This window comes from Cyclopterus lumpus, chromosome 16 (genome assembly GCF_009769545.1).
Source record: "Cyclopterus lumpus isolate fCycLum1 chromosome 16, fCycLum1.pri, whole genome shotgun sequence".
Taxonomy (NCBI): domain Eukaryota; kingdom Metazoa; phylum Chordata; class Actinopteri; order Perciformes; family Cyclopteridae; genus Cyclopterus; species Cyclopterus lumpus.
Window position 1 is genome coordinate 3,043,361 of NC_046981.1, and position 16,228 is coordinate 3,059,588.

Genomic DNA, 16,228 nt, shown 5'->3' on the forward strand with positions numbered 1-16,228 from the left:
ATCCGACATTGTTAGATCTCATCCGTATTCTGCAGTTTTTTTTCTCGGCTTTCGCAGTTCTTCCTGTTTACCATCAGAACAAAATGGCGGCTGTAGACAAGAAGTCAATATTGCAAAAAAAAATGCGAATAAAACTAGGAATTTCTTTAGTGGAGGACGTGCCGACTCTCTCTGGAGTCACTCTAACTTCATTTTTGTGTGACTTTCTCCTAAATAAATATTATTATTAAAACCGTACAGTATTATAAATCAACGATTCTCTTAATCCGTTCGACCTCTTGACCTCCGCCTATATTCGACCGGCTATTGAGGGGCGTGGCCGCCGCAGTCTAATGCCTGGAAGTCCCTTCCCTCATCGTAACGCTCTCACTCGTGACGTATGTGTGTGTGTGTGTGTGTGTGTGTGTGTGTGTGTGTGTAGTTTGCAGAGCCTCCAGCTGGGCAGAAGAACATCTCCTCATAAAACTCTCTCGTTAAAACAATAGAGCAATAAACCGGTTTCTATTCGTCACTTGAGCCGTTCCACATGTTCCACGACGAGAATAACTCGAGCTGCTCGTGCATCAGATGACACAACTTTATACTTAAAAGGGCGTCTGACTGCTCTGTGGAAGAATATAATTACCATTGATTATACATGCAGATGGACGACCCCCCCACCCCCCCTGATGAAGCCCAATGCAGCTGCAGGACTTTGGTTTTAAAAAAGTTTGGAAAAGTTTATTTTTCTTCTTCTTTTTTTGTTGTTTTTTTTTAGTCATAACTGCAGTGTTTTTTGTCCGTGGGGGTTGAATATGTCATATGGACACATGACGTTTTGGTCCTACAGTTCCCATCATGCTTTGGGTGATGCCAGCAGGTGGCGTAGCGATGCCATGGAGTTAGAGAGTTAGCTGTGAGCTACAGGTATACATTTTCTTTAGCCCACATATCTTTAATTTTTACGTTTCTGTGAATCGGCCCAATGAAAAGTCAAGTGCAACTTGGAGGCCTTGCGATTGCACCGTGCAGTGCATTCTGGGTGTTTTGTGTGTTGCGTCATACCTGCAGAAGACTCCCATGCCCTCCATCAGGTAGCACTGCCCCCCGTTGAAGCAGAAGTTGGGCAGCGTGTCGCAGGGCGAGCGGCAACTTCCGTTCACCACCTGGAACCCCGCGCGGCATCCGCCCATCCCGTCCGACCCGTCCACCACGGGAGGAGCCGCCGCGGGGCCGTTCGGCGCCGGGGGTCCCGCGCCGGGGAGCGACGCCCCGGGGGCCGGGGCTCGGGGCTTGGGTCGAGAGCCGGCGGAGAGCCGCAGGTCGTCGTCGCTCTCGTAGGCGTCGGTCGTGGTGCTGTAGGTGTACTCGTCGGCGGTGGGGGACACGCCGTCCTCGTAAGGCGTGAGGTAGTCGTAGCTGTCCGGCATCGCCCAGGAGGTCGGGTCGCCCCCCTGCAGCTCGTGGGCCAGCGATGAAGGAGAGGCCGGGGCCAGGTCGAGGCCGCGGCCGCGAGAGGAGGGGTCGAAGAAGTCCACGTGGAGGACGTCGGGGTTGGCGGGGTTGGTGGGCGCGGTGGGCTGAGCGGTGGTGGTGGTGAAGAGGCTGTCCATGTCGAAGACGGCCGTGTCCTTGGCGTGGATCCAAGGCGGGTCGGTGTGTGGCAGAGGCTCCTCCTCCTCGTCCTCCTCCTCCACCTCCGCGGCGTCCCCCCCGTGCGGGTTGCCGGGCAGCAGGTGCTCCATCTCGGCCGAGTCGGGGCTCAGCTGCGGCGGAGACGCCACGCCCACTTCCTCCGGCGCGGGAACCACCGGCTCGCCGAACATGCCGCTGCTCTGCTCGTCCTCCTCGCTGGCGCGGGGGATCCGGCGCGCCGGCGGCGGGGCCGCGGTGGCGGTTACCACGGCGACGGCCTCGGCGACCTTGACAGGCCCCTCCTCCTCGCTGAGCAGGGAGGTAACGTTGGCCACGCTGTCCGGCTCAGTGGCGTTGGACCCGACAACATTTCCTACAAACAAAGAAAATACAGTTTCTTAATGGAAATATAGCAACAAAGGAAACAGTATATTATAATTATTATTATATGTATATATATAAGACTCAATAAAAATACCCTTTTGTGCATTTTACTGAACTTGTGACAGCTTTATTTCCGTAATGGGGCAACAGTGATGATTCATATACATGTGTTATTATTCTTTGTTTTACTTCTATTTGGGGGATCCTTATGAAACCTTGTGATTTAGAGCCTCTTTTCTCAATGATTTCGAGGCAGATGTGTTGATATTCTTGTGTAAGTCACATTGAATTTAAAAACATGTGTATGACAAATGCACCAAAAAAAAAGTAAATAAATATGTGCAGCCAGAAGTATAATAATAAAAAAACCACGACGTCAGAGGATGCAGCAACCGTCGAGGGGTTGAAAATAAACAAAAATAAAGAATGACGTCTATTCACTCATATCTAATACACACTTAAATCTTATCATTCCAATTGGAATATTTGCAAATATTTTCCGAGAATAACTGCAAAAAATTGCACCGAGCTGTTGGGGGGGGGGGGGGGGGGGGGGGGGGGGCTCGAGGAGTCTGGCGTTGACCGCGAATTAAAAACGAGACGCTCATCCTCCCGGCGTCGGTTACTTCATCCGAGGGCGGCTCGTCGAGTCATGCAATGAGCCGCTCTCTGGATTAAAGGAATAATGCACTAATGTATTGAACCGGGATTACGGATTATGGGGGTCGGAGAGGGAGGGATTGTGGGAGACTTTGGGGGGTTCCCAGCGGGGGGGGGGGGGGGGGAGCTTTAAATATGTGAAGATGAAGATGACGGAGACTGTTTATCATAAAACACCAACCTAACCGATACGGAGCCAATCGGGCCTCTGTTTACTCTACCGCTGCATTTCCCAGGATGCATTTTTATTTTTTTTTTTAAAAAGGAGCATTTATTTGGAGAGAAATCTCTTTTATTAACAAAATAAACATTAAATATCGAGCCTGGCGCCCTCATCGAGAAGAGGGTTCACATTTACACATGGCACAACGTACACCCATGTGTCGGGGGGTCCGGGGGTTCGATCCCCCACGGTGGATCATCGTGTGCCGTCGTGGTCGTATAAGTAAAAGAGCTTTTGGTCCACGGCCTCCACCAAATGGCGTCCGTGAGGATATCTGAGGGGATCTATGCCGACTGGAGATAAGCTCTGATCCCGACCCCTCCCGGGACTTTAATCTGCGCGTCTCTGAATGTCAGCGAGGCGCCGTGGACCACGGACGGTAGATCCTCTCGTTCGTTTGTGAACCTCCAGCGACTTTCACGACGTGATGTCTGAGGTTGGAAGCGAGCGAAGTCACTCCATCACCTTTAATCCTTTGAGTCAAATCAACTCTGCTTGTAAAGACCAATGTATCCACTGTCTTTAATGGGCTTGTAGAACTGATACGGGTCAAACGTAGGACCTTCACCCAGGAGACCGGTGTTCGTGTTCAGCTGGAAACCAAAGGTTTCGTAATCATTTAAATCCAAAACATGCCAAAAAAACCTATAAAAACCTATAAAATGTAATGTTTCGAAACGGCAAATCTACACACGTTTGTAGAGACGGTGACATGAATTGTAGAAATTCAACGTATCATTTTTACGTTCTTTCAAAAATAAACAATATATCATAATCATCAAATAATCGCCCCTATTTCTGGCGTCGCACGATGTTCTTGAGTTGAAGAAGGCGACTTCTGCACGACCGCATGCATCTGTTGAGATTATACAAAATTAAGAAACAATTTCACAGAACGATTTATTGTTGAATAGAGACGTTAATTAAGTAGAATGAGGGCGTCACTTGGTCCACTGGGAATTGTTTGAGTAAAGTTTTCTTAATATTCAGAGTGAGAGAGGGGAAATTGATCTCTTTGCATCTCCTTTAATGTGTGTGTGTGTGTGTGTGTGTGTGTATATATATATATATATATATATATATAGGGGAGTAAAAGACGAGGACTCTGTGGTTGTTGAAAACTGGTTGAAAAGAAGGAACCCTCCCTCCATCTATGATCCTCACATGATTACCTGATGTTCCACCGCAACAAAAGCATCCCATAAACTCCAGATTGAGCATCAGCAGCTGCGAACCCCGTGCAAAACTCAAACCGCCGAAATAAACAAGATGAAGACCTGCGTCTGCTCAGGAGATCTTGGCTCAGCTGCCATGTTTCCATTTTAAAAGAGACAACTCGCTGCAACGTGATGAAAACACTTCCGCCACGTCAGAGTGCCCTTGAGCAAGCTGCTCATACACTTGAGTTGTGACGCCTGCGATGGACGATCCCTCGCTGACTTACTGATCGATGGAGGTTCCTTATGAATGAATGCACGTTGTGGTTTTTCATAAATAAATACAAAATCGTCACTTATTTCCACGGGGCGCTCGACAGGTGCGAGGCCTCACTTCGACGCCGGGGTCGTTCTGGGGTTAATCCTTCCCACAATCCACTGCTGTTAAACACATCAGCTGAGCTGAGGTTAATATGCCAGAACCACACACACACACACACACACACACACACACACACACACTCATAAATAACAGGCTTTACTATAACCACACATAAGCATTTGACACACCGAGTGCTCGCCGCTCATCAGGATTTTCACGTCTCTCTGAAACACTCGCTGGCTTCATCACGTCAACACACACCTGACGGCCAGACGCTCGTTAGGGGACAGTTTGTCCGCGTGAGCGACGTTTCTTTTTACCGGGGATCTCCCCGGAGGGGAAGGTCAGCCTTCAACACAACTACCTCCTCCTCTTCATCATCCTCCTCCTCTTCATCATCCTCCTCCTCCTCCTGCAACAGGCCTGATGGACACGGACTAGAAAACAGACAGTAATGGCTGCCAGAGGGAACGACGAGCGGCGGTGAGGACGCACGGTAACGAGGCAACGTGAAGGGAGGATGTGACAAAGTGAAGGACGGAGGAGAAGAAACGGGAGGAGGAGAAGGGAGGATGTGACAAAGTGAAGGACGGAGGAGAAGAAACGGGAGGAGGAGAAAGGAGGATGTGACAAAGTGAAGGACGGAGGAGAAGAAACGGGAGGAGGAGAAAGGAGGATGTGAGAAAGTGAAGGACGGAGGAGAAGAAACGGGAGGAGGAGAAAGGAGGATGTGACAAAGTGAAGGACGGAGGAGAAGAAACGGGAGGAGGAGAAAGGAGGATGTGACAAAGTGAAGGACGGAGGAGAAAGGAGGATGTGACAAAGTGAAGGACGGAGGAGAAGAAACGGGAGGAGAAGAAGGGAGGATGTGACAAAGTGAAGGACGGAGGAGAAGAAACGGGAGGAGGAGAAAGGAGGATGTGACAAAGTGAAGGACGGAGGAGAAGAAACAGGAGGAAGAGAAAGGAGGATGTGAGAAAGTGAAGGACGGAGGAGAAGAAACGGGAGGAGAAGAAGGGAGGATGTGACAAAGTGAAGGACGGAGGAGAAGAAACGGGAGGAGGGAGGATGTGACAAAGTGAAGGACGGAGGAGAAGAAACGGGAGGAGGAGAAAGGAGGATGTGACAAAGTGAAGGACGGAGGAGAAGAAACGAGAGGAGGAGAAAGGAGGATGTGACAAAGTGAAGGACGGAGGAGAAGAAACGGGAGGAGAAGGGAGGATGTGACAAAGTGAAGGACGGAGGAGAAGAAACGGGAGGAGGAGAAAGGAGGATGTGAGAAAGTGAAGGACGGAGGAGAAGAAACGGGAGGAGAAGGGAGGATGTGACAAAGTGAAGGACGGAGGAGAAGAAACGGGAGGAGAAGGGAGGATGTGACAAAGTGAAGGACGGAGGAGAAGAAACGGGAGGAGGGAGGATGTGACAAAGTGAAGGACGGAGGAGAAGAAACGGGAGGAGGAGAAGGGAGGATGTGACAAAGTGAAGGACGGAGGAGAAGAAACAGGAGGAGGGAGGATGTGACAAAGTGAAGGACGGAGGAGAAGAAACGGGAGGAGAAGGGAGGATGTGACAAAGTGAAGGACGGAGGAGAAGAAACGGGAGGAGGGAGGATGTGACAAAGTGAAGGACGGAGGAGAAGAAACGGGAGGAGGAGAAAGGAGGATGTGACAAAGTGAAGGACGGAGGAGCAAGAAACGGGAGGAGGAGAAAGGGAGGATGTGACAAAGTGAAGGACGGAGGAGAAGAAACGGGAGGAGAAGAAGGGAGGATGTGAGAAAGTGAAGGACGGAGGAGAAGAAACGGGAGGAGGAGAAAGGAGGATGTGACAAAGTGAAGGACGGAGGAGAAGAAACGGGAGGAGGAGAAAGGAGGATGTGACAAAGTGAAGGACGGAGGAGAAGAAACGGGAGGAGGAGAAAGGAGGATGTGACAAAGTGAAGGACGGAGGAGAAGAAACGGGAGGAGGAGAAAGGAGGATGTGACAAAGTGAAGGACGGAGGAGAAGAAACGGGAGGAGGAGAAAGGAGGATGTGAGAAAGTGAAGGACGGAGGAGAAGAAACGGTAGGAGGAGAAGGGAGGATGTGACAAAGTGAAGGACGGAGGAGAAGAAACGGGAGGAGGAGAAAGGAGGATGTGACAAAGTGAAGGACGGAGGAGAAGAAACAGGAGGAGGAGAAAGGAGGATGTGACAAAGTGAAGGACGGAGGAGAAGAAACGGGAGGAGGAGAAAGGAGGATGTGACAAAGTGAAGGACGGAGGAGAAGAAACGGGAGGAGGAGAAAGGAGGATGTGACAAAGTGAAGGACGGAGGAGAAGAAACAGGAGGAGGAGAAAGGAGGATGTGACAAAGTGAAGAACGGAGGAGAAGAAACGGGAGGAGGAGAAAGGAGGATGTGAGAAAGTGAAGGACGGAGGAGAAGAAACGGGAGGAGGAGAAAGGAGGATGTGAGAAAGTGAAGGACGGAGGAGAAGAAACGGGAGGAGGAGAAAGGAGGATGTGACAAAGTGAATTTGACTTCTCATCTGCAAAATTAAAAGATTTAAAAAAAGACACTTTTGGACACGTTCTCTCTGCCTTTGAAGACCAGGTGGAGAAAGAGAGCCGATCGGAACCGAACCCACAACCGGCCTCAGACCAGACGGGGTCGGGGAACACCAGACCAGACGGGGTCGGGGAACACCAGACCAGACGGGGTCGGGGTCGGGGTCCGGTCGAGACCCGCATGAGACCGGTGGAATAAAAGGGCCCTTGTTCGGTTCTCCTCCCACTTAACAAGAGATAATCAAACAGTATTACATAAGATGATTCCTCTGTTTATATTTGCGCGTGAGTGTGTGTGTGTGTGTGTGTGTGAGTGAGTGAGTGAGTGTGTGTGTGTGTTTTGTCTCTTTGCCAGTATCACCTACTGGTAATTGAGGTGGCCTCCAGCTCCTCTGGTGAAGGGTGTGGATGGTCATAATGAGAAGAGTTTGGCTTGTTTTCTTGTGTGTGTGTGTGTGTGTGTGTGTGTGTGTGTGTGTGTGTGTGTGTATGTGTGTGTGTATGTGTGTGTGTGTGTGTGCCCGCCGACCCTCAAGCCTCGCCTTTTGTTTAACCTAGATAATTTCTACCGGGTTCTCTGATTGGCTGCGACAGACCGTAAAGAGGAACCTGATTGGCCGTGACAGTTTGGGCCCGCCAGCCAGTTCCCCAGACTGGGAGAAGAGGAAACGCTGGGCACCGGATGGCAAGCAAACAAAAGCTCACAGGCTTCCGTAGAAACAAGATGGAGGTCCCGAGTCCTCAAATACAGTAATTAAAGAGCAAAGTGCAAAACTCTCACACACACACACACAGTTCTTGCAGTGTGTGGACATTAAACACACAGATTTAATGAGTGAATGTTTGTCAAAATGGCCGAATTGAGTGGAGATGAAGAGAAAGAACCACACACACACACACACGCACACACACACACACACACACTCACTAAGTAGTGAATAAAACATATTATTGATATCTTCGCTCAGCGCTGCTCATTAACATTGATATAAAGAGGAAATGCAAAGATCTGCATTCAACTCTAATTGACAAACTCTGCCTCCTGCCTCCTGCCTCCTGCCTCCTGCCTCCTGTCTCCTGTCTCCTGCCTCCTCCCCTCGTTTCTCTGTCTCTCTCTTTTTTCTCTCCTTCCATCACATTAATCCTTTCATTTCTGACTCCACAGGTGGTGGAATGTGGAGGAAGGATGTGTTGCCATGGAAACGCTCTCTGCCTCGGCCTCGCTAGAGCTGCGACAAGATTCGCATCCGCACACATTAAACACACGCACACACACACACACACACACACACACGCACACACACACAACTAATGATAATGCGTTTGACTTTTATGAGGTTGAAAAATGGGACACGTGCCATTGTTGCGCACGTGTCCGTGCACACGTGCGCAACAATGGCACGTGTTATTAATATTACATGCAGTACATTACGTGTTAAGTGCATGCATAGTGCATGTGCATAGTGCATGTGCATAGTGCATGTGTGCATAGTGCATGTGCATAGTGCATGTGTGCATAGTGCATGTGCATAGTGCATGAGTGCGTGCACGCTGCTACATGTACAGAGTGGTTGTTTTGCTCCCTTGTGATCTGATTTTTAACGGTGTGTTTTAAGTCTTACATGAAAAGTACACATTTAGCTTTTGTGTTCATAATTATTTTTAATCATCAGCATTTATTTTGGCCATAAAAAATTATCTGTAATACTTGTATTCATTATTTTAAATACTATATGGAGCCAAACTATTCAGAGGGTCTCTGGTGCATAATCAGCAACTCATTTGCCTTCTTTTTTTTCTGACTGGAGCGCAATTAATGTTTCTATTATATTCTTGCTGGAGCTTTATTTATTTATTTATTATCTCCATGTTTACCAGAGTGTGTGTTGACCTCTGGTCGTTTACACGTGAACGGCATAAATAAATGAGCACCGAAGGTCGAGGAGCGGCTCGTTTCATCCAGTCCAAAAAAATTAATTGAGTTTACAGTCACGGAACAATAAAAATAAACCAGAAAATATTAGAGACGAAGAAATTCTCTCTGATTGACAAATCAAATAATATCAAAACACACGTAACCAAAATAAATGAATAATTATCCGCCTTTCTGCTGAACCTGGTTCGTTGCCATGACAGGTGTGTGTCTGTGTGTGTGTGTGTGTGTGTGTGTGTGTGTGTGTGTGTGTGTGTGTGTGTGTGTGTGTGTGTGTGTTTACATACGCGTGTGATTGAATGATGAAGAAGAAGAAGAAAAAGAAGAGGGCTGGGGAAGGAGGAGGACAGATGGAGAGGAGAGTTTGTGCACAAGCATGAACTCAATGACTCGCTTCACCAAGGACACGCTAAAGCAGCCGTACCGTGGCACACACACACACACACACACACACACACACACACACACACACACACAGAGAGAGACAGGTGCAAGCCTACGCACAAACAAAAAGATATGCTCTTATTCCATCTTCCATTTTCTTTTTTTTCACCCTGTCTCTCGCTCACACTCACACTCACACACACACACACGCACACACACACTCACACACACACACACACACACACACACGTAAATTACTGTTCAAGGGTAGCCGGAGTTTGAGAACAACGCCAACTCAGCAGTGTTAAAAAACACAATTCTGTCCGCTAATTGTTTCGTCTTTCAAAACCTTTCGGCAGGTTGTTCGATGACCTTCTCCACCGACGTCCCAGACAACGGTCACACCTGTGAGTCAGAGAGGGAGGAACACCTGGAGGACGACGAGGAACACCAAGACCTGTACCTTTAAAAAGGTACAGTGTGAAGCATTCAGGGCACTTATCGGCAGAACAATACTCATTCATCTTAAAATGACCGACTGACTCCTTTTGAGCGACCAGAAGAGTCGCCCCCTGGTGGCCACTGTAAAGAATGCAAGACTTATCTGCACTTAAAACACGCATTCTGATATTTTTTTAACAACCAGTGTTTTTAAGAAGGAGAAATTGACTCCACTACGCCCCGTTTCACGCGTCCCAAATTATGAAAAAACACACACCGGCCCGTCGGTACGTCTGCACACACACACACACACACACACACACGCCGGCAGCCGGTCGGGGTCAGGCCGATGCAGGTGGGAGGACATCGCTAATGAGATTAGCATCACGTAGTTTTCATAACAAACGGATTTATCTGGGATGAGCCGATAGCGTCAACGGGTCCCGGTTTAGTATGAAAAGTGTTGTTTTATGTCACGGGGAGAAAAATTAATTCAACTTTTGGTGGTTTAATCCAAATAGCATTTTTACAAAAATCACGTAAACCCAGATTATGAATGCTCGAAAAAGACGGAGAGAAAACTGAGATTAAGGCTGCTGGCAAAAAAGAGGATTCTCATTATTGATTACTTCATTTTTTATTTTTATGTAACGGCAAGAAAAAAATAAATAACTACTCAGATTTGAAAAGGAGGTACGTGATTATTGACATAAATAAGCCGATTATTAACATTGTATATAGTTTTAAATTGTTTTATCTTAAATAAAAAAATATATATATATAAAATAAAGTAAATAGGCAATACTGTGTTATATAGATAGTGGTTTACGGTGAATACAAATAAATAAATAACTCGGGCACCCTGCTGGAGAGACCCGACCAAAAATGTTCCCTCGTCTCCCTCTTGATTGACAGATGGTTCATCCAATCAGCTGTGGCCGATGGCGGCTTCTCAGAAGGTGCTAGGCAACAAAACAGTGAAATGAGTTCATCTGCCGAAAAAGCCATTATGCAGAAATAATGAATACGCCGGCGAAAACAATGATATCACCTCCAAATTAAAGCTGCTAATGATGGACTACCCCCATTGACAGTGGGGTTGGACACACACACACACACACACACACACACACACACACACACACACACATGCACGCACACACACACACAGACCTTGGCGAGACATTTCGGCGTGTGCCAAAGAAAAAAAAACATTTCCAGCACTAATGAAACTCAAAAGCGTGAAACACGGCGATGTGAACACACTGTTCTGCCAGCGGAGCCGGCGTACAGTGGACGGTGGGTGGTTTCCACGGCGACGGAGAAGATGCAGAGGAGAGAGACCGCAAAAAGCCATTGTTTACCGGCATTCATCTGCATGGTTTATTTGCTGTATTCCTTCCTCCCACTGCTATATATATATATATATATATATATATATATATATATATATATATATATATATATATATATATATATATATATATATATATTAAAAGCTGGATTATGTGAGTGGAGTCATTGGCTTGTAGATTAACCCACTGCAGATCAAAGATAATGTGATAGCGAAGCAGATATGTGTCAACAGGCCAGAGGAGGAGGAGGAGGAAGAGGAAGAGGAAGAGGAAGAGGAAGAGGAGGAGGAAGAGGAAGAGGAAGAGGAGGAGGATGGAGGGAGAGGAAGAAGAGGAAGAGGATGAAGGGAGAGGAGAAGGGCATGAAAGAGGCTGTACATCCACGAGTTTCAGTGCATCCATCAGTCCGTCAATCACCTATCTACCAGCTTAACCAGGGGGAGGGGGAGGGGAGAGAAGGGGGGGGGGGGGGGGAGGTGAGAGGAGGGGAGGGGGGGGGGGGGGAGGGGATAATCGTCTGTTTTAACCACACAGACGGAAGAGGATTGCAAATGGCCACCGGAGGAAAAAGCCGATGGGGAAATGACTGACGGCATCCAGTTTTGGGGGGGGGGGGGGGGGGGGTTGGCCTTCGGTTCGCCTGAGCATCGTTCACAGATGTGTGTGTGTGTGTGTGTGTGTGTGTGTGTGTGTGTGTGTGAGGCAGGGGGGTGGAGGCAGAGGATCAGCCGCCCCAAGGTTGTTTTAAGGCGTCTGCACCAGATCTGCCTTTTGGGGTTAAATATCTAATAGAGTTGGAGCTGACTCAAACTCTACGAGGCTCAAAGCTGAGCAGACATGTGGGCGTGTTAAGATATATTTAAATTATTTTAATATCCCGTATCGATCTCACACACACACTGCAACAATAAAAAATAAAAACAGTTTAGCCTCACCAGCTGCTCACCAGCTGCCTGGCTCTATGGGAGGCAGCTTTAACACATGAAGCAGAGACTTCTATACAACCAGAGGAGTCGCCCCCTGGTGGTCGGTAGAGAGAATGCAGCTTTAACACATGAAGCATAGACTTCTATACAACCAGAGGAGTCGCCCCCTGGTGGTCAGTAGAGAGAATGCAGCTTTAACACATGAAGCATAGACTTCTATACAACCAGAGGAGTCGCCCCCTGGTGGTCAGGAGAGAGAATGCAGCTTTAACACATGAAGCATAGACTTCTATACAACCAGAGGAGTCGCCCCCTGGTGGTCGGTAGAGAGAATGCAGCTTTAACACATGAAGCATAGACTTCTATACAACCAGAAGAGTCGCCCCCTGGTGGTCGGTAGAGAGACTGCAGCTTTAACACATGAAGCAGAGACTTCTATACAACCAGAGGAGTCGCCCCCTGGTGGTCGGTAGAGAGAATGCAGCTTTAACACATGAAGCAGAGACTTCTATACAACCAGAGGAGTCGCCCCCTGGTGGTCGGTAGAGAGAATGCAGCTTTAACACATGAAGCAGAGACTTCTATACAACCAGACGAGTCGCCCCCTGGTGGTCGGTAGAGAGAATGCAGCTTAAGAATGCAGCTTTAACACATGAAGCATAGACTTCTATACAACCAGAAGAGTCGCCCCCTGGTGGTCAGTAGAGAGAATGCAGCTTTAACACATGAAGCATAGACTTCTATAGAACCAGAGGAGTCGCCCCCTGGTGGTCAGGAGAAAGAATGCAGCTTTAAGCCACACTCAGCGTTTAACCACTCCACAACTACACCGCCTGAATGCATTTGTGTTAGTTAATTCAATTTAAAGGTTGACAATCCCCCCCTGCTACTTTATGCTATGCTAAGCTAACCGCCAACTGTCATATAGCTTCTTATTCAGCCTTCAGACATGAGAGTGGTAAATCCTCTCATCTAAAAAGCCTTCTTTACACAACAGGGGCGTTTCTTTTCTTTTATTCCAACCATGTTTTTTGTCATGAATAATATCGAACAGATTGTGGTTGATTTTTCTGAGCTTTCGCTCCGTGTACGAAGGCATCAAATAATTATGTTGGGGCGGAACGAATTAGAGACTTTATTACACTTTAATACAAGGCAGCGAAGACTATAGATCCACTACTTCAAGGCCTTACCTTTCACAATAAAAGCCCTTTCGACATAGTGGCCAATTAACACAGATGCTCATGTATTCATCGTGTGCATACCTTTAAAAAAAACTGGTTGGATGCTTTCATAATTTATGTTACATGAGCTTATAACTGGAGAAATGAAAAAAACTCCCTCATATACTTTTGACATTTTAAGGGAAAAACAGAAGCGAAGGCCGAAGACTGAAAGGACCCAAATGGGTCAGCTTTCTAAATCATTACATATTTGGCTAATGTGCAGCTGACAGGGAACATTTATCTATCTTGGATGTTCCACTGAGGGACGTTAGCGCTCCAAATAAACACACACACACACACACACACACACACACACACACAATAAAAACATAATTGTGTCGAGGGGGGGGGGAGCTTCCACCTTGAAATCACACTGAATCGCAGCCAGTGCGATGAAAGGAATCGGACAGATTATATTGGATTATAACGCCAGACTGATTTCATCTCGTGCACGCTCCTGCATTATTAATCCGACAGTAATGTGGCCCGCCGTGCGCAATGAATCTCAGACAAAGAGACGGAGAGAGAGAGAGAGAGAGAGAGAGCGAGAGGGGAAGAGAGCCTATATGTGTTTTTCAATGATTACTGTGGTGCTGTGTTTTCTTCCTCTTCCTCTTCATCTTCTCTGTGTATCAGAATGTCCAGATCCCCTCATGAATTATTCATAAACTCCCCCTAATCCTCTCCTTTGTGTGGCCTCCAGGGATGATGCTGCTGCTGCTGCTGCTGCTGCTGCTGCTGCTGCTGCTGCTGCTGCTCCGCATCGGGCCGGACGCTGTCACTGTCACATCTCCTCCACTGGCTTTAAATGCATCGCGTGGATTTAGCGACGTGATGTCATCGTAAATCCCTTCTTTCCTTTAGTGTAAACTACACAATTACATACGACGGCTGCGATGCATTAGCATTGCAGACATTGTATGTTCGTATTTTAAGATACCTTCATGGTATTAGTCCTCATTTCAATGTGTAATAATATAATATTTCAACTGATAGTGTGTCTCTGGTGTCCAGTGGGTTTATATTGACCTAATTGTTACCTCTTCTTGTGTCTCTATCATATCCATAAGGGCTTAGATTATCTACTTTTGCCTTTATTGTGACCTAATTTTAGTTATTCCTGCAGGGACATCGCGTGCAATAATGGGTTAATGTGTGTCTGTATGCATTGATATAAGATTCTTAGAAAATTTGAATAATCTAGATGTTGATATTTAGCCTATTTTTTTGGTTTTGCTTTACTCTCTCTTTTTTTTTCAGTGTGCATCGACCTGAACATCTCTAGATCAATATAATGTGTGGAATAATGTCATAACAGAACTAACCGACACTCAATCAAACCCCAGAGTGAGTGTGCAGCGCCTCCTAACCCACAATCCGAGCCTCACTGACCTCCTTTCTGGCTGCCCTGTGGGAGTGTGTTTAGGTACCCTGGCTCCCCAGAGAGGAGGTGCTGCTGCAGCACAATATATATCAAATATATAAAAGAAATGAAAGTGTGACGTTAAAGGGCTTGTTTTCTTACCGTGGACCGGCAGCGGGACCCAGTGCAGAACCAGGACGCACGACAGCAGCGTGAGTCTCCAGCATCCCGTGCACGAGCTCGCCTCCTTCCCCTGCATCCTCGCCGTGCAACGGTAGAATAATACGATGATCAGACGGGTGGATACCGGAAAAAATAACAATAAAAAAATTTTTAAAAAAAGAACCGGGGGAGGAGATTCCTTTTTCTACTAGTAAAAATTTTTTTTTTAAAAATGGTGGCAAAAAAAAAGAAAAAGTAATCCGTGGTGTGTTAAATACGCGTGCAGTCTAGACTCCAGCCTCACGCGCGTCTCCTCCACAGCCGCCTGCTCGGTCGTTTGGCTCTCACGCGCGCGCTCGGCTCCGTTTAAGCACACTGGAGGTTTTTTTTTTTTTTGGTTTACGGCTCCATTGCCACAGGACGGCGGTCGGAGACGGCGAGGGTGGGGGTGGAGGAGGCGGGGTGGTGCGCTTTAGGGTGGGTGGGTGGGTTGTTGTGGGCGGGAGGCGCGCCGTGGCTCGGCTTGGCTCGGCTTGGCTCGGCTCGGCTTGGCTCGGCTCGGCTTGGCTCGGCTCGGCTTGGCTCGGCTCGGCTTGGCTCGGCTCGGCTTGGCTCGGCTCGGCTCGGTGCTTTGGGCACTTTTTTGAAGGGAAGCGAAACGCACGGCGGAGTGCAGCGCGCTCGGCAGCCTTCTCATCATCTGGAGAGGGGGAACGGAGGGTTGTTGACGCCCCCCCCACCGCCCCCTCCTCTCTATCCCTCCTCCCCCCTTTTCCTAAGACGCTTCCCTCCTCCTCCTCCTCCTCCTCCTCCTCTCTCCATCCTTTCCTTAAAACTTTTCCCCCTTCAAAGCGTCCACATCTTTCTTCTTCTCCTCCTCCTCCTCACTTTCTTCAACTTCCATGACTTTATGCGCTTTTCACTTTCTCCATCTTCCTTCTCCGACGGTTTCTTGACCTTTTCAAGAGACTTGTACAACTTCTTTCACTTCATTTGTCTTTTTAACTCCTGCACCGAGGCTTTTCCTCTCAAATCTTCATATTTGTTTCCAGCTTCCTTCCTTTCCTTTCCTCAAAACGGCTCACCCCCTTCCCGAGACCCTTACCTCCCCCTCCTTCTCCATCCTTCCTTTTTCCTAAAACTATTGTTCTACTTTTCCACCTGCTTCCTCTTCTCCAAAGGTCTTTCTCATTCTCTTTTTTGCTTCTCTTCTTCTTCTTCATCCAAGACTTTTCAAGCCTCCACCTTTCCCACCATGTTTCCCCACCTCCTTCTCTATGCATCCTACTTTCCCTTTGTTTTTAGTGCTTCTACCACTTCCTTTGTTCCACAGACATTAATCTTCCTCTTGTTCCTTAATCTTACACCTCTTTTCCTTCCTTTTCCTCCTCCTTGTTGTTTCCTCTCCTTTTCCACTATTCCTTACTCTTCACACGTTCCTCCTCCTCCATCTTCCTCCTCTTTTCCTTTCCCAC

The 16,228-nt window shown here is 47.7% G+C and overlaps 1 protein-coding gene across 1 annotated transcript in view; it reads right to left on the bottom strand.

The window, feature by feature from the left end:
- cspg5a (chondroitin sulfate proteoglycan 5a) overlaps positions 1–14,853 on the bottom strand; it is a 34,086-nt gene extending 19,233 nt beyond the window's left edge. Inside the window, exons 1-2 of the mRNA XM_034553970.1 lie at positions 14,754–14,853; positions 1,045–1,987 (exon numbers count right to left, since the gene is read on the bottom strand). Coding sequence (XP_034409861.1) covers positions 1,045–1,987; positions 14,754–14,850 — 1,040 coding nt within the window. The 5' untranslated portion in view covers positions 14,851–14,853. The remainder of the gene's footprint in view (positions 1–1,044; positions 1,988–14,753) is intronic.
- Positions 14,854–16,228: the final 1,375 nt, after the last annotated feature.